This window comes from Macaca nemestrina, chromosome 17 (assembly GCF_043159975.1).
Source record: "Macaca nemestrina isolate mMacNem1 chromosome 17, mMacNem.hap1, whole genome shotgun sequence".
NCBI classification, from domain to species: Eukaryota; Metazoa; Chordata; class Mammalia; order Primates; family Cercopithecidae; genus Macaca; species Macaca nemestrina.
The window spans coordinates 82136024-82153924 of NC_092141.1; the positions used below are offsets into that span (position 1 = coordinate 82136024).

Sequence of the window (17901 nt, forward strand, 5' to 3'; positions counted from 1 at the left end):
GAGACCAGCCTGGCCAACAAGGTGAAACCTCATCTCTACTAAAAATACAAACAACAACAAAAAAATTAGCCAGCCATAATGGCAAGCATCTGTAATCCCAGCTACTCGGGAGGCTGAGGCAGAAGAATCGCTTGAACCTGGGAGGCAGAGGTTGTGGTGAGCTGAGATCGCGCCACTGCACTCCAGCCTGGGCAACAAGAGCAAAACTCCGTCTCAAAAAAAAAAAAAAAAACCAACGAAACTGCTTGGGGTAGCTTAGTATGCTGTGAGCTGATGTATTTACAAACATATCAAGGATTTAAACTGTAAGCAAAGTAAATGTATACTATAAATTAGACTAACAGCACTGTTCCTTCCTTTTGAATGGATCTTTTCAGAAATTAATCTCAGGCCAGGCATGGTGGCTCATGCCTATAATCCTAGCACTTTGGAAGGACGAGGCAGGTGGATCGCGTAAGTCCAGGAGTTCGAGATCACCCTAGGCAACATGGTGAAAACCTGTCTCTACAAAAACAATATAAAAATAAGCTGGGCATGGCGGTGTGCGCCTGTAGTCCCAGTTACTCAGGAGGCTGAGGTGGGAGGATCACCTGAGCCTGAGGTGGTCAAGGCTGCAGTGAACCATGATCATACCACCACACTCTAGCCTGGGAGACAGAGTGAGACCCTGTCTCCAAAGAAAGAAAGAAAAAAAAAAAAACTTAATTTCAGAGTTAATTTGCTACAGGGTTCTAAACACACAACCCTAACAGTTCCACTGAAAACAGTCGACCAAATCAGTCTCTTAGAACGTATTAATACTACTACTCTAAGATGGATTAAAGATGAGAAGGGGCAAGAATGAAGAGCTTAAAATAACATTTTAAAAAATTCTTCTAAATACTCCTATTGTCATACGAATTCACATTATTTTTTTAAAAATCACCTAACACTCAGCAATTCTTATCAGTTAAAACAAATGAATTTATAGATTCCTAATTTTATGATACATGGATCCCCTGGTTCTATTATTTTTTAATTTCTCACATTTCTGCATTCCCACTAAGAATTCCCTTAGGATTTTAATATTAACATCAAAAAGTTTGCTTTCTAGTAGAGACAAGAAAGGGGCTGAAACTGTCCTAGGTAAGCCACTTCTGTTTTTTGTTTTTTGTTTTCAGAGACGGAGACTCGCTATGTCACCCAGGCTGGAGTGCGGTGGTGCGATCTCATCTCACTGCAACCTCCACCTCCCAGGTTCATGTGATTCTCCCGCCTAGGCCTCCTGAGTAACTGGGACTACAGGCGTGCACCACCGGGCCTGGCTAATTTTTGTATTGTTAGTAGAGACGGGGTTTTGCCATGTTGACCACACTGGTGTCGAACTCCTGGCCTCAGGTGATCCACCTGCCTCCGCCTCCCCAAGTGCTGGGATTATACATGGCCCAGCAGCCACTTCTTTTTTATCTCTACATTTTTTCACTCTCTATCTGACTTTACTTCACACTGGTCTAAAAAATCAAAATGATCTTATTAAGCTAAGTTAAAGGTATTAAAAAAAATTGAGGTCTTTGTACTTTTAAAAGGTATTGCTTTCTTTTTTTTTTAATTTAGGTGGTTTTTTTTGAGACGGAGTCTTGCTCTGTCGCCCAGGCTGGAGTGCAGTGGGGCAATCTTGGCTCACTGCAACCTCCGCCTGCCAGGTCCAAGCAGTTCTCCCGCCTCAGCCTCCTGAGTAGCTGGGATTACAGGTATGCGCCACCACGCCCAGTTAATTTTTGTATTTTTAGTAGAGACGGGGTTTCACCATGTTGGTCAGGCTGGCCTCGAACTCCTGACCTCATGATCTGCCCGCGTCAGCCTCCCAAAGAGCTGGGATTACAGGCATGAGCCACCGCACCCAGTCAAATTTAGATTTTAATTTCTTCCCTCCCAAGGATTAGAAGGTATTGCTTTTATTTACTCAAGTAGAAGCACTTTTTTTTTTTTTTTTTTTTTTTTTGAGACGGAGTCTCGCTCTGTCGCCCAGGCTGGAGTGCAGTGGCCGGATCTCAGCTCACTGCAAGCTCCGCCTCCCGGGTTCACGCCATTCTCCTGCCTCAGCCTCCCGAGTAGCTGGGACTACAGGCGCCCGCCACCGCGCCCGGCTAGTTTTTTGTATTTTTTAGTAGAGACGGGGTTTCACCGTGTTAGCCAGGATGTTCTCGATCTCCTGACCTCGTGATCCGCCCGTCTCGGCCTCCCAAAGTGCTGGGATTACAGGCGTGAGCCACCGCGCCCGGCCTAGAAGCACTTTTTATAAGGCATATACCTAGGTAACAGAAGCCAGATTTACATAGAAATTTCTAGTGTAATTTGTAGATAAAAATATTAAAACTGAAAGTAAAGAACATTACTCCTTCTACAGGTAAATAATAGAATTCAATCTAAAAAGACCAGACCCTAAAAAAAAATTTAAGTTAAATCTAAGTAGTTTTTACCCATCCAAATAGTTGTCCAAGATCAGGACTTGATAGAAAGACAAAAATTGATATAATCACTTCTTGCTCACTGAAGAGAAAACTGAGCCTGAGATAGATGTTAACTAACATGATTCATCCAAAGTGGCTTTACACAAAACAAAACATTAGGCTGGGCATGGTGGCTCATGCCTGTAATGCTAGTACTTTGGAAGGCCAAGGTGGAAGGATTGCTCAAGCCCAGGAGTTCAAGATCAGCCTGGACAACATGAGGGGATCCCCATTGCCACAAAAAAAATTTTAAAACTAGCCAGCTGTGATGGCGCACACCTGTAGTCCCAGATATTTGGGAGGCTGAGCAGGGAGGAGTGCTTAAGCCCATGAGTTCACAGCTTCTGTGAGCCATGACAGCACCACTGCACTCCTGCCTAGGCAATTGAGCAAGACCCTGTCTCCAAAAAAAAAAAAAGAAAAAAGAAAAAAATTAAATTAGCAAATACTTCAACTTAAAAAGAGTATTCTAAGGCTTGTAAGTCATTAAGTCCAAGTTACTGGAGTTAAAATTCAAAGTCTTCAATTCAAGCACCAATCAGAGATTTGGAAAAAAACACAAGACCTCAACTTATTATTTATTTATTTATTTTTGCTTTTCTTCTTGCTAGAAATCTAAAATTGTTTTATAGCTAAGATCATATCATGGCATGTACTTGAAAAAAACATCTTCTAGATAAAAAGAGAAGGAACACTGTTCTTCTCTGTTCCTGATTCAAAAGAAGATTAGGGCTGGGCGTGGTGGCTCACGCCTATAATCCCAGCACTTTGGGAGGCTGAGGCGGGTGGATCACCTGAGGTCAGGAGTTTGAGACCAGCCTAGCCAATATGGCGAAACCCCATCTCTACTAAAAACACAAAAATTAGCTGGGCGAGCTGGCGGGTGCCTGTAATCCCACCTACTCAGGAGGCTGAAGCAAGAGAATCACTTGAACCTGGGAGGTAGAGGCTGCAGTGAGCCAAGATCACGTCACTGCACTCCAGCCTGGGTGACAGAGTGACACTCTGTCTCAAAAAAAAGAGAGAAGACTAGGTCCTAGCTGCTCCTGGATATATTTAGCAAAGTCTCACAGAACCTCTGCTCTATCTTCTGAGAGAGCACACGTGGTCAGGAGCCAACAGCCTGACAACCACGCCCTGGGGTTCCACTCCTTCTCTGCCTCTTACTAGCTGTGTTCTTTGGACAAGTGACTATCTTTCTGTGTGCCAATTTTTCCATCTGAAAAGTGGAGATAATAATACCTACTAAAATAGGCCAGGCGTGGTGGCTCACGCCTGGAATCCCAGCACTTTGGAAGGTCGAGGCAGGTAGATTACCTGAGGTCAGGAATTCAAGACCAGCCTGACCAACATGGAGAAACCCCATCTCTACTAAAAATACAAAACTAGCAGGGTGTGGTGGCACTTGCCTATAATCCCAGCTACTAGGGAGGCTGAGGCAGGAGAATCGTTTGAACCCGGGACACGGAGGTTGCGGTGAGTCGAGATTGCGCCACTGCACTCCAGCCTGGGCAACAAGAGCGAACTCCCTCTCAAAAAACAATAAACAATAAAAAAATAAAATGGGAGAAAGAAGCCATTTACGCGCACATTAACTTTTGCACACATCAAGTTTCTCTCTACATAACTAATCCGGCAAATCAGTTCACATTCTTTAGCTTTATAGCATCTAGGAAAGATGAGGCAGATACTATCTCCATTGTACAGATAATTGTGATTTACTTGTGGCACAATTTAATGGTTTAACATAAATAAAACACCTCACATATTTCCCAGTAGTTGCCATTATTATTGTATTTAAGAGAAAAGGTTAACTTTTAGAAATGAATTGTAAGTAACTTTTAAACCTCTCTTAGAATTAAAAAAAAAAATTCCTCACAAAGTTCAAGTTATAAGAAAAAGAATTATTAATCAGCCAGGTTAACAAAAAAAAGGAGAAGAAAGAGAATTCTGGCTGGGCCCAGTGGAGGAGGGTAAGAGGCCAGGAGTTCAAGACCAGCCTGGGCAACATAGCGAGACCCTGTCTCTACAAAAAATTTTAAAAATTGCATGCGGGCCGGGCGCGGTGGCTCAAGCCTGTAATCGCAGCACTTTGGGAGGCAGAGACGGGTGGATCACAAGGTCAGGAGATCAAGACCATCCTGGCTAACACGGTGAAACCCTGTCTCTACTAAAAAAAAATACAAAAAACTAGCCAGGCGTGGTGGCAGGCACCTGTAGTCCCGGCTACTCGGGAGGCTGAGGCAGGAGAATGGCGTAAACCCGGGAGGCGGAGCTCACAGTGAGCTGAGATCCGGCCACTGCACTCCAGCCTGGGCGGCAGAGCGAGACTCCATCTCAAAAAAAAAAAAAAAAAAAAAAAAATTAGCCAGGTTTGGTGGCACACGCCTATAGTCCCAGGACCTCAGGAGGCTGAGGTGGGAGGATCATTTGAGCCCAGGAGGTTGAGGCTGCAGTGAACCATGATCATTCCATGGCACTCAGCTTGGGCAACAGAGGGAGACCCTGTCAGAAAGAAAAGAAAGAAAGGGAGGAAGGAAAGGAGGGAGAGAAGAAGGAAGGGAGGGAGAAAGGAAGAGAGGAAGGAGGGGAAGGGAAGAAAGAGGAGGAAAGGGGAGGGGAGGGGAAGGGAGGGGAGCAAGAGGGAGGGAAGGAAGGGAATTCTAGCCAGGCATGGTGGCTCAAGTCTGTAATCCCAGCATTCTGGGAAGGCTGAGGTGGGAGGATCGCTTGAGCCCAGAAGTTCATGACCAGCCTGGGCCATATAGTGAGACATCGTCTCTACAAAAAAAAAAAAAAAACTTAAAAAAATTAATCCAGCGTGGTAGCATGTGCCTGTAGTTCCAGCTACTTGGGAGGCTGAGGTAGGAGTGCTGCTTGAGCCTGGGAGGTAGAGGTTGCGGTGAGCTCAGATCACGCCACTGCACTCCAGCCTGGGTGACAGAGCTTATTCATTCAGGGAAAACATAGGAAATGGTTTCTCTCACATAACTTAGTTTCAAGGAAACTGATCTCATGGCCCTACCTCAGAATTAAAAGAAAACATTTTCATTAGTAATGTTATTAATAAAATATTTTATTGTCTAAACTATTAATATAATTAAAAGTGAATTGTTTTATTTTCCCTTTTATACACAATCATCAAAAAGCAGCCAAATGTCCCTAAACTTGATTTTTTGCTGCTACAAACATAATCATTTATTCTAGTAGTGAAAACTTAATTATTTGGGGCTTAACTTTCCATTTTAAAAGATTTTCCCTCTGCCTTTTCCTTCTCTGGCTCTCCCATCATTCACTTGTCCTTGTTACTTGTTAATACTACCACCAGGAAGCACAGTGCAACACAATACAGCACAGGACAGGACAGGACCACACAGCATAGCACAGCACAGGACAACACAGGATACGACAGGACAGCATAGCACAGCACAGCACAGCATAGGATAGGACAGGACAGGACAGGACAGCACAGGACAGCACAGCACAGCACAGCACAGGACAGCACAGCAGGCTATTCTGGTCAATGTTCAGTAAGCAAGGCTGAAACTAATGGTTGTAACACCCCATTAGGTGATCTACCAGTGAGTTCAGACAGAAACTACCAGTAATTACTTTAAATGATAAGAAAGACAATCTAGTCCTTCCTTCAGATAATGATTATGGAGTGGCTCAACAACTGAATTTCTTGGACAAGTAAGGACAAGCTAGAGAACCCAGGAGGTTGAGTAACAAGACATTGTTTTCTTCTGTGAGACCAATGCGTAGATTTTAGAAAGAGAGTAAAGGTCATTTTGTACCAAAAAAAAAACAAATAAAAAAATAAAAAACAACACTACAATATCTGCCTTACTTAAGAGATCAAAAATGTTAATTATTTAAAAAGGATGACAGTTTCTTTCTTTTTTTAACCAAGAGATAAAAGCAAGAAAAAGATGGCAATTGCTACTGCTATTCTCAGGCTTCAAAACTGGCAGATACAGGGAAAAACCTGTTAATACAGAGAGTCAGACCTACCATACCCTTGACTGAAATGAACATCATATAGCAGGACTTACATACAGACACAAGTAAGTAAGGAAATACTGATGCCAACACCATGAAAGTAATCTTTGCATATTCTTTTAATGAACAGTCTTACAATTCATAAGAATGGAAACTCAATTACTATTACAGGGTTTTATCATTAGATATTCATGGTAGCCTCTAATCTTGTTTTCTTTCATCCCTGAGATTCCCCAACTATTACATTAAACAAAGCTCAATTACCTTTCTGATAATTATAATTTATATATATATATGTGTATATATATATGTGTGTGTATATATATATATATTTTTTTTTCTGAAACAGAGTCTTGCTCTGTCACCCAGGCTGGAGTAAACTGGAGCAATCTCGGCTCACTGCAACCTCCGCCTCCTGGGTTCAAGCGATTCTCCTGCCTCAGCCTCCCGAGTAGCTGGGATTACAGGCGCGCACCAACACATCCAGCTAATTTTTTGTATTTTTAGTAGAGACGGCATTTCACCATGTGGCTAGGTCGGTCTCAAACTCCTGACCTTGTGATCTGCCCGCCTCGGCCTACCAAAGGGCTGGGATTATAGGTGTAAGCCACCGCGCTCGGCCAGGAAAATATTAAAGGAGGAAAAACAGCTATAGAAACTCAGGTCTCCACACAGAAGGATTCTATTCTGCACTTGTTCACTGTCTCTGAATGAATGTTACCTCCATGAAAGTTCCCAATTTTTCCCCCTTGGGGGAGTTACTTTGAATTGCTGGCAAAGACAGACTGGATATAGGTCAAATCTTATTATCAGGAACTAATTAAGTACAAATTATTTGGGTGTGGAAGAATTCTACTGTGAGTTACGCTAGGGCTCTTTGTTGTTGAGGCTTTTCTCTTAGTGTGACACCCGTTAAGGGTCAAACTCTCTAGGTGCATAACTTAATAGCAGCATTACTTTACATTGGTTCCCTTTCACCAGCATAGAGCAGCCTTCCAATTGCACAGAAAATTGATCCTCGGTCTGCATACTGAAGCACTCTTTCAGGAAATCAAAAATGGTAAAAAAGTTCAAGAACACCCAACTCCCCTTCCCTCTCACCACAGGAGCTCTTTTCAGAACAAAATAATGAAAAGTAAAAACACTGAAAAATGGGATTTTGCATACACATACCTTACATATTTTACATGCTTAACGTTTCTCTTAAAAGGCATTTGAATTGAAGCAACAAAATATGTTTATCTTAAGGACAATTCATGGTTTATAAACCACCAGAAAAGAAGTTGGCTGCTGAAATACAAAACAGGGAGTTCAAACATAGGCTTTCAAAGAGCCACAAAATTCCTAACCAATACAAATCAGTGTGTGCATGTATGACTATGTGCAGATATGTACTGTTTTGCTGGGGAGAGGGTACACAGTTTCCTCAAAGAGGTTCTGATTTGGAAAAAGAAAGGTTAAACCACTGTAATCAAGTAAGGTCATTTTAAACTATTCTTTAAGTAAATTTAATTACACAGCAGATACTGGGTTATTTCACTGAAGCAGTGAAAACAAGACTATGTGGCCACACGTCCTACCTCTGTGTCCCAGGAATCCTGAAGGACAGGGTTTCTGCTACTCCTTTTGGTCTGGGGGGGAAGATGGTTGTCTTCTTCGTTGCCATTCCTTCTCCTTTTCCTGAAATTAAATCACAAGGAGAAAAAAAAAAATCAAAACAACTGATGTTTTGGACACTTGAATTGCAAACCATAACAACATATAAATTTGCCCTCTCGCCTGAGAAAACATAATTCACCATATGATATCCCGATAGGTTATTGGTTGAAAGTACACCATCACGGGACACTAAGCGCAAAAATACAAGGTAGCAGCAGGAAGGTCAAGCTTAAATTAGTAAAACTCATTTCTAAAAAGAAACTTAACAATTTTAAATGTCTGTTGGGACTAAAACAAGAACAGGAAGAGGTTAATGACTAAGCTTTCAACCTAATTAAGGTTTTCTTCTTTCTACACTCCCTGAAATTACAATTCCAAGTTACCTAATTGTACTCCCTTCCATATGACAACATTTGAAATGAGAGTGGCTGCCTTTGCCTATTTGCCCTGAAAACCCTTATAAAGGTACCTCTTGGTCACATTAACCTGATTATTCTGGCAACACTAGCTGGTATTATGATATAACAATTACTTCACTAGATTGTTACCATGAGATTATAGCATAAGCTGCTTAAAATTTCCAGGTTTAAAGAAAAATCACACATCTTTCTTAGGCAAGTGTTCTCAGATGTGCAAGAAAGACCAAATTTGTATGTACTCTATTTAAGAATTATGTGCTGTCAAAACGATTTCTGAACCCGTTAGAAAACAGAAATAAATTAAAGGAGGTAAAATTTTAAGTCAAATTGCCTGGAACTATACTGTCCAATATGGTAGCCACTAGCCACATACGGTTATTTACATTTAAATTAACTAAAATTAACCATCCAGTTTCTAGGTCACAGCAGCCCTGTTTCTAGTGCTCAGTGGCCACGTGTAGCTAGTGGCTACTGCACTGACCAGCACAGATAAAGGACATTCCCGTCACTGCAGAACGTTCTCCCAGCAGCATAGGCTAGAGGTCTGTATGTACATGGCAGCAGCACCTATTAAAAAACCCTTAAAGTTTCAGCTTTCTATAGATGAGAGACAAAAGGCTGGTGTGGACACACAGCTTTTGGAAAGCATGTACAATTGGAAGATACAGTGTCTTCTATATAATTATACACTTTTATCTATAAGAGTAGGGTGGCTTACAGTGGCAGGCCTTTAATCCTACAGGTTTTGAGTTGAGGTCTGAATACTGGAGAAAATAAATGATCACCCCGAGCTCAATTCTCCGTACTCTGCAACATTCTGAATAGGTCTAACTTTAATAATGAGTATGGATCCCAGCTTAAGTTTGGAATAATAAAGAGTGTGTGGTTCTGATAAAGCTTCAACCATCCTGCACTGGGCTATGTAATTTACCTCATTCTAAGACGTCATTTCTGCTCCCTACCTTTCTCTTAGGAGATCAGATCTTAGCTGCACATTACTCTGAAGTAGATGGAGGTTAAAAAAAAAAAGATGAATACCAGGTTTTAATAATCACTAAACAGACGTGCTTTTATCATAAATTTGAATCAAGAAACTGCTAATATCATCCTAATATGATCAGAGAATTTGCGTGGGAGTGTTCTGCAGAGGCAAAGCAACGTCCGCTGGGAGGCCAGTTGACACCCAAAGAGAAACTCATCGAATAAGTAGCAGCTGCTGGTCCTCACACACTCATTTTATCAGCGTGCCAACAGCTGACTGGGCTTTGGGCTGCTGAGTCACTCTAACCAAACTTATGAGCCTGATCAAAATTTGCTGTCTCCTCATTTATAATGGGGGATAGATCTTTCCAGGGACAAGACTATGAATGTCAAGGAGGTTGCATGGCAGAGGAAGTGTAAGAACAAAAAAAGATGAGCTTGTTTTGTGGATTTCAACTAATCTCCGGGACAGTCACATGAAATATCCCTGCCTCATAAATCACTTGATCTCGTAAAGTACCAGAATAATCTCTTTGGCCTATTGGTGGCCTTCTCCTTTGGATGGTACCAGATTAAGAAAGAGTTCTACCTGTTCTTTATTTGCCTTTTTCTAGGCTCTTAGCAGATCTCATCTTTGAAACACTCTGCTTTCAATAATGATGTTAACAACTGGCAAGATTACAGCTTCATGCTCATCCCTATCGGTTCAATCAATCAGATTAGTTTTTGGCATTAATGCCACAGACCAGGTTATAATTTTAGCAGGCACCCCTATAACTGATTATATTCTCCCCTAACCATCTAGGTGCAGATTACCGGTTAGCATCTGCTACTTCTAAAGATGGCTGATTCCATCACATTCCATCATTTCATTTCTCTCCAACCTTCCTGTCATCTCCTAGAGATTGGGCATAGAAATAATCTTAAAACAGTATGGGCTGGGCACAGTGACCGACACCTGTAATCCCAGCACTTTGAGAGACCGAGGCAGGCAGATCACTTGAGGTCAGGAGTTCGAAACCAGCCTGGCCCACATGGTGAAACCCGTCTTTACTAAAAATACAAAGCAGCAGGGCATGGTGGCGCGTGCCTGTAATCCCAGCTACTTGGGAGGCTGAGGCAGGAGAACTGCTTCAACCCAGGAGGTGGAGGTTGCAGTGAGCCGAGGTTGCACCACTGCACTCCAGCCTGGCCAACACAGCAAGACTCCATTTCAAAACAAACAGTATGGAAACTAGTGGTTTTCAAACTTTATTTTTAAAAGTAACAGAACTCTTTCTTTCTTACTGTAAAAATATACTCTCTATATAAGAGATAAAGGATCTGTTGAAGCAGGGACTCCCAGTCTGGTGAGGTGGCTCACATCTGTAATCTCAGCACTTTGGGAGGCCAAGGCGGGTGGATTCCTTGAGCCCAGGAGTTCAAGACCAGCCTGGGCAATATGGTGAAACCCCATCTCTACCAAAAATACAAAGGTTAGCTGGGTGTGATAGCTCACATCTGTGGTCCAGTTACTCAGGAGGCTGACGTGGGAGCATTACCTGAGTCTGGGAGGTTGAGGCTGCAGTGAGGCATGACGGGCCACTGCACTCCAGCCTGGTCGACAGAGTGAGACTCTGTCAATCAATCAATCAGTCAATCAATCAGTCAATCAATCAATAAGCAGGGACTCCCTCACCACACACCCACCTCTCTGTGGCTATCCAATCTACTGTGTGACAGCCTGAAAAACTATCTTTTTTTTTTTTTTTGAGATGAAGTTTCGCTTTGTTGCCCAGGTTGGAGTGCAGTGATCTCGGCTCACCGCAACCTCCGCCTACGGGTTCAAGCGATTCCGCCTTAGCCTCCCAAGTAACTGGGATTAAGGCGCCCGCTACCAGGCCCGACTAATTTTTTTGAATTTTTAGTAGAGACGGAGTTTCACCATGTTGGCCAGGGTGATCTCGAACTCCTGACCTCAGGTGATCCACCGGCCTCGGCCTCCCAAAGTGCTGGGATCACAGGCCTGAGCCACCGCGCCCAGCCGAAAAACCACCATCTTAGACCGTCCTAGAGCTGGCAGAGCTGGCCCATCATACTCCATTAAACACTGGCAAGAAAAGCCTGTCCAAATCAAATAACTTATTTAAAACATGTTGAGATTATTTGTGTACTTGATAAAAGGAATCTACTACCAGTATAAATGCATTCAGATTAGTTGTGTACAGTCGAATTTTTATTTGTAGGAAATATTTAGATTTTTCTTCAGATATGTGAGACACCCCAAGAGAATATCGTAAGTATAAACTGGGTTTGGGGAAGAATAACATGGCAGTCGGGTCAGTATCTAAAGCTGTATCTAAAGCTCTTGTTCCTAATTCCGATAGCATGTCTGTAATTGGGCCCCCAATTTCAAATTTAGTCCACTCTTCTTTTCTATACAACGAGAGGCTTTATGCTCCACTTGCTACATGACCCAAATCAATAATCCCATGCAGCAGCTTGGGGAACCCGAGGTTTCCACCATGGGACCAAATAAACTCAGGATACTTCTGAGAACTTCAATCCCGTGAAATAACTATTTCAGAGAAGGATCCTTGTGGAAAGACCGGAACATGAAGAGCATTCTGAGGTAACCCTTCCCAACTTTCTCCTCCACACATTCTTGCAGAGGAAATTAAGAGGGAAAAAAAAATTAAGAAATCCCAACTTAGTCGGGACTCTAGGAGTACATGTCAAGCATAGAACTCCTAATATAAGGGCCAGGCTCCCTTGGGAAGGTAGCGAGTGCATCGCGACAAAATCCTACCTCCCGCCTTCGGAATCAAACGGCCCCGCATCCAAACAGTTTAGAATCCAGCTTGTTCTTAATGCTACAGTCAAGAGAGGATCCATAACCCGCCTTGGTCATCTGCCCTTCTGTGTTCACAACCGTTCATAGCACAAGTTCTTCGGTCTAACCTAATCTTTCCCTGCTGCGGGGTTAAGCCCAACCTTTCTTTCTGACCTTGGGGAGCCGGCAGCTCCCCGCCCGGTGCCCTCACAAAAGCCTGAGGGGGCCCCCTCTCCAAGATGAGACGTTTCTCCCATCCCCCCACCCTCCTAAATTTAGGACAGGGAAGCTTTAGGGCCACTGACTCTCTTCCGGGACCGATCACACTTCGTTCCAAATAGGAAACGATAGGGGGGTAAAAAGATGGAGGGGCGGGAGACCTGGACCCCGGAGAGTCACCTTCCAGCTACCCACAAGAACCAAGCATCCGATCACTCGCGCATCCCTCTCCCCTCCTCCCCCGGCCCGCAGTGGACCCCACAGGGAGCCCCGCCGGGTCCACACTTGCTCCGACCCCCATTTCGCGCGCCCCCTTGGCTCCATCTCCCAAATCATCAGGCGACGAGTGGAAAGTGGGTCCCTTCCCTCTCACCTGGGACGGAGGCGCTCGCTCATGGCAGCTGGCGGAGGGAAGCTACGCGGCGCCGCTCCGCGAGAAGAGGGAACAGAGGGGGTTGTGTTTCGGCGGCCGCCACGCCCACCCCCTCGGGCCTTAGCTCTCGCAGCCGCTCGGGTGGACGCAGCCGGTGGCGAGTACCCCTCAGTCGGACCCGTACCACCGCTACTTCCGGCGTCTGCTCCGCGCCCCCCCATGTCGCTGCCGCCGTGGTACCGCCCTCTCGCGGCTGCGCAGTGGCACGATCCCAACCGCGCCGACCGGTAACCCCGCCCACGGGAAGAGGCGGGCTCGGAGGGGGAGGAGCGACTAGGAGCTTCTGGGAGAAAGGACCTCCCCTGGGGTGGCGGAAGCACTCGCCTGTTCACAGCCAACGGAGGGTACGGTATGCAAGTCAAGCCAGGTTTCAAATAAACTCAATTATGTCATAATAATATCATACAAGTATTTGAGTTGAATCCGTGTGAGGTAACATTTTTAAAAATAGGCGGACCTATCCGGCAGTGGTGCAGACAGCCTGACGCGGTTTCCTGGCCGGGGGTTGGGCAGGCGCTTGGGGGGCTTCCCTGGCGGGGCTTGTCGCCGGGGCCGCCTGGGCTTTCGGGTCTTCCGAGGTGAGGACGGTCCTCTGAGGTGAGCTTCCAAGGGCGGGGTTGTGTTCCGCGACCCACGTTCTAGGTCTGGGGAAGACTGTCCTGAGCGGAGAGGGGAGGGAATCGGGTGCCGGCGGAGGGTCTTCCTGGAACCGCAGGAGGAACCCCTCGGTGGGGCTGCGGGAACGCCGGTGCCTGACCCAGAATCTGCCAGGCCGACCCCATCCACTCCGCTGGCAGAATCAGAACAGCTTTCAGGGAAAGGAAGGGTGCGGGGAGGTGGGCAGGCTGGTAACGCGGCCGGAGGAGGGAAAGGTGGCTGAGGAGCGCCGGAGGTGAGGGCGAGGATTAGTGGAACTGTTGAGGTCCTCCTTGAGCCCAGAGGCTTGGGAGGTCTTAACTCTCTGCTTTCCGGAACCTGTGTTTGTTTTTGATTCAGTACCGTGCCGCATTTACTCACTGCGCGTGCTGCCAAGTCACCTTCTCATCGTGTCTTACACAGGCTGACATTCACGTTTCATTCTGCCACACTCGGGAACAGTGATCGGGGAAGAATGGGGATCCGGGAGAAGCACCCGCAAAACTAGCATCCTCCTAGAGGAGCTCGGGTAAGTAAACAGCCACATATAGACGTTACCCTGGGAATGTACCGAGATGTTTCAAGTAGGATTGAGTGTGGAGTGGAGTGGAGGCAGAAACGTCTAGCAGGTGTCAAGCCCTTTCTAACGTTATTAGCCGAAGGTCCATGGACTGGCTTCATTTGTGTGTATTTTTGTAAATAAACAGTCTGTGGCTTTCATCCTGTTGTTAGTGTGTACCTCCAAACAAAGTAAGACTGATGGCTCACGCCTGTAATCCCAGCAAGCCGGGCGCGGTGGCTCACGCCTGTAATCCCAGCACTTTGGGAGACCGAGGCGGGTAGATCACCTGAGGTCAGGAGTTCGAGACCAGCCTGGCCAACATGGTGAAACCCCTTCTCTACTAAAAATACTAAAATTAGCCGGGCGTGGTGGCCCAGGCCCGTAATCCCAGTAATCCTAGCCACTGGGGAGGCTGAGGTTGCAGTGAGCCGAGATCGTGCCACTGCACTCCAGCTTGAGTGACAGAGCGAGACTCCATCTCAAAAAAAAAAGACCGAACAACAACAAAGTAAGAATGATTACTGTAATCTGTTGGCAGAAAACAGTTTTGTTTTGAATGACTTCGTACAGGATAAGGTGAGTTGGTTGCTTTAATGAATGGGTTGGTCAAAATTGTGTCTGTTTTGTGAATGGTTTCAGTCACCTTTTTTAATCTCGTTGGTGGTCAGAGATATTACCAGTTGTAGTACTGAATAATATTTAATCGTTTATATCTAAAGAATTAGTGAGCAAATATTGTATGCCAGGCTCAGTGCTAGGTTTTTACATACAGCTGTGTGCAGGATAGATAGGTTTCTTGCCCTCTGGAACTTTATAGAAAGAACAAGAGATGTAGAAAGGAAATAACTTTCGACTAAACATTGGAATTAAACATTTTCTTTTCTGGACTCTAAAGAGTAACAGGTACAAATATACATGGTATAAATGTTTTTTAAAATTTTTTACATGGTATATATTTAACAAAGATGTCAAACTAATTTGCCAGTAATCTGTTGTACTAGAAACTATTAGTAGGCCAGGCGTGGTGGCTCACACCTGTAATCCCAGTAGTTTGGGAGGCCAGGGCGGGCGGATCACAAAGTCAGGACATCAAGACCATCCTGGCTAACATGGTGAAACCCCGTCTCTACTAAAAATACAAAAATTAGCTGGGCGTAGTGGCGTGTGCCTATAGTCCCAGCTACTCGGGAGGCTGAGGCAGGACAATCACTTGAACCCGGGAAACGGAGGTTTCAGTGAGCAACACTGCACTCCAGCTTGGTGACAGAGTGAGACTCCGTCTCAAAAAAAAAAAAGTATAGGTGAAAAATAGGACTGTGTTCTTACCATGTATATATTTGTACATTATACATACATTTTATGTATATCCGTGTGTGTGTATATATATGCATATTACTAACTAAATGTTAGTAGAGCTTCATTTCTCATTCTTAGATTGTGGGAATTCTAATATTTTCTAATATTTTCTTCTTGCACCCTCGTGGATATTCCATATATCACTTTGGAAACCTGTGCTGTAATCAGTAACCTTTGGCCGGGCGCAGGCGTGGTAGCTCACGCGTGTAATCCCAGCACTTTAGGAGGCCGAGGCGGGTGGATTGCCAGAGCTCAGGAGTTCAAGACCAGTCTGGGCAACACGGACACAGTGAAACCCCGTCTTTACTAAAATACAAAAAATTAGCCAGGCGTGGTAGCATGCCCCTGTAGTCCCAACTACTTGGGAGGCTGAGATAAGAGAATTGCTTGATGCTGGGAGGCAGAGTTTGCAGTGAGCAGATACTGTGCCACTGCACTCCAGTCTGGGTGACAGAACGAGACTCTGTCTCCAAAATAAATAAATAAATAACCTTTGGTTCCTGGCCTAAGTTTTTTATTCTTTACCATTCTGTCCTTGAATAACATGTTTATGGGTTTTTAAACAATTTTTTATCCTCATGTAATGACTAGTTGACTTGCTGTAACCTTAAGTAGCAAACATCTAGCTTGTTCCAAATGAATTTAAAAGATACAACACATAAGTAAAATATTGATGTTTACAAACTATGTGCTTCTCATAATCTCACATTTACATTTTTCAGGAATAGGATGAGTGATAATCCACCCAGAATGGAAGTGTGTCCTTATTGTAAGAAGCCATTTAAACGATTAAAATCTCACTTGCCATACTGTAAGATGATAGGATCAACCATACCTAGTGATCAAAAAGTTCATCAGTCCAAGCCAGCTACACTCCCACGTGCTAAAAAAATGAAAGGGCCAATCAAAGATTTAATTAAAGCTAAAGGGAAAGAGTTAGAGACAGAGAATGAAGAAAGAAATTCTAAGTTGATGATGGACAAACCAGAACAGACAGTGAAGACCTTTCCACTACCAGCTGTTGGTTTGGAAAGAGCAACTACTACAAAGGCAGATAAAGACATCAAGAATCCAATCCAACCATCCTTCAAAATGTTAAAAAATACTAAGCCAAAGACTACTTTCCAAGAAGAAACCAAGGCTCAGTTTTATGCATCAGAGAAAACCTCTCCTAAAAGAGAACTTGCCAAAGATTTGTCTAAATTCGGAGAAAGTCAACGTAATCCTTCAGAAGCTGGAGCGTCTTTACTGGTTGGCTCAATAGAACCTTCTTTGTCAAATCAAGATAGAAAATATTCCTCAACTGTACCTAATGATGTACAAACTACCTCTGGTGATCTGAAATTGGACAAAATTGATCCCCAAAGACAGGAACTTCTAGTAAAATTACTAGACGTGCCTACTGGTGATTGTCATATTTCTCCAAAGAATGTCAGTGATGAGGTTAAAAGGGTAAGAATATCATTATTAAGCAATGAGAGAGATTCCAAAGGCAGAGATCACCTCTCAGGAGTCCCTACTGATGTTACAGTTACTGAGACTCCAGAAAAGAACACAGAATCACTCATTTTAAGCCTTAAAATGAGCTCATTGGGTAAAATCCAAGTCACGGAGAAACAAGAGAAAGGACTTACTCTTGGAGTAGAGACGTGTGGGAGCAAAGGAAATGCAGAGAAAAGTGTGTCTGCAACAGAAAAGCAGGAACGGACTGTCATGAGCCATAGCTGTGAGAACTTCACCAATGATTCAGTCACAGAAAAGAAGTCTCAAGGAGAAGGACCACATTTAAGTTTGTTCATTCCAAGGGAGACAACTTATGAGTTTCATTCTGTATCGCAGTCAAGTAGTCAAAGTCTTGCTTCTCTAGCTACAAAATTTCTTCCAGAAGAGAAAGCAGAAGCCTGGAATCATAATCGTGTCCCTGATGTAAAGGCATTAACGGAGAGTCCCGAGGAACAGCTGTCTCTGGAGCCCAAATCTGATAGTCCGTTCCAAGCATCACACACTAGGTGCCAGAGTCCTTTATGTTCAGCCCAGCATCACACTCCTCAGAGCCCCTTCACCAATCATGCTGCAGCTGCTGGCAGGAAGACCCTTCTCAGCTGTGTGGGACTGGAGTGGTTTCCAGAGCTCTATCCTGGTTACCTTGGACTAGGGGTGTTGCCAGGGAAGCCTCAGCGTTGGAATGCAGTGGCCCAGAAGCCACAACTTACGACTCCCCAGGGGGAAAGACTCTCACAAGGTAAGCAAGCTTATTTTCACTTGCCATCTGTCCCATCCAAAATGCTTTCTCTGCCTTTTGAATGTATAAGGGTCAAGATACCAACATTTTC

The 17901-nt window shown here is 44.3% G+C and overlaps 2 protein-coding genes across 12 annotated transcripts in view; one reads left to right on the forward strand and one right to left on the reverse strand.

Moving 5' to 3' along the window:
• The window catches only part of VCF1 (VCP nuclear cofactor family member 1), a 24215-nt gene extending 10857 nt beyond the window's left edge, over positions 1 to 13358 (reverse strand). For 2 of the 4 annotated variants that reach the window (XM_011719675.2, XM_011719674.2), the window contains exons 1-2: positions 12955 to 13337; positions 8072 to 8171 (exon numbers count right to left, since the gene is read on the reverse strand). In XM_011719675.2, the coding sequence (XP_011717977.1) occupies positions 8072 to 8171; positions 12955 to 13175 (321 nt within the window). In that variant the 5' untranslated portion in view covers positions 13176 to 13337. Of the gene's footprint in view, positions 1 to 8071; positions 8172 to 8533; positions 8658 to 12954 lie in introns of those variants that run through there. The other 2 variants (XM_011719677.3, XM_011719676.3) reach the window with 2 other exon arrangements.
• MTNAP1 (mitochondrial nucleoid associated protein 1) overlaps positions 13221 to 17901 on the forward strand; it is a 17952-nt gene continuing 13271 nt past the window's right edge. For 2 of the 8 annotated variants that reach the window (XM_011719662.3, XM_011719669.3), the window contains exons 1-3: positions 13460 to 13611; positions 14074 to 14179; positions 16291 to 17810. In XM_011719662.3, the coding sequence (XP_011717964.2) occupies positions 16298 to 17810 (1513 nt within the window). In that variant the 5' untranslated portion in view covers positions 13460 to 13611; positions 14074 to 14179; positions 16291 to 16297. Of the gene's footprint in view, positions 13364 to 13458; positions 13612 to 14010; positions 14180 to 16290; positions 17811 to 17901 lie in introns of those variants that run through there. The other 6 variants (XM_011719666.3, XM_011719665.3, XM_011719664.3 and 3 more) reach the window with 6 other exon arrangements.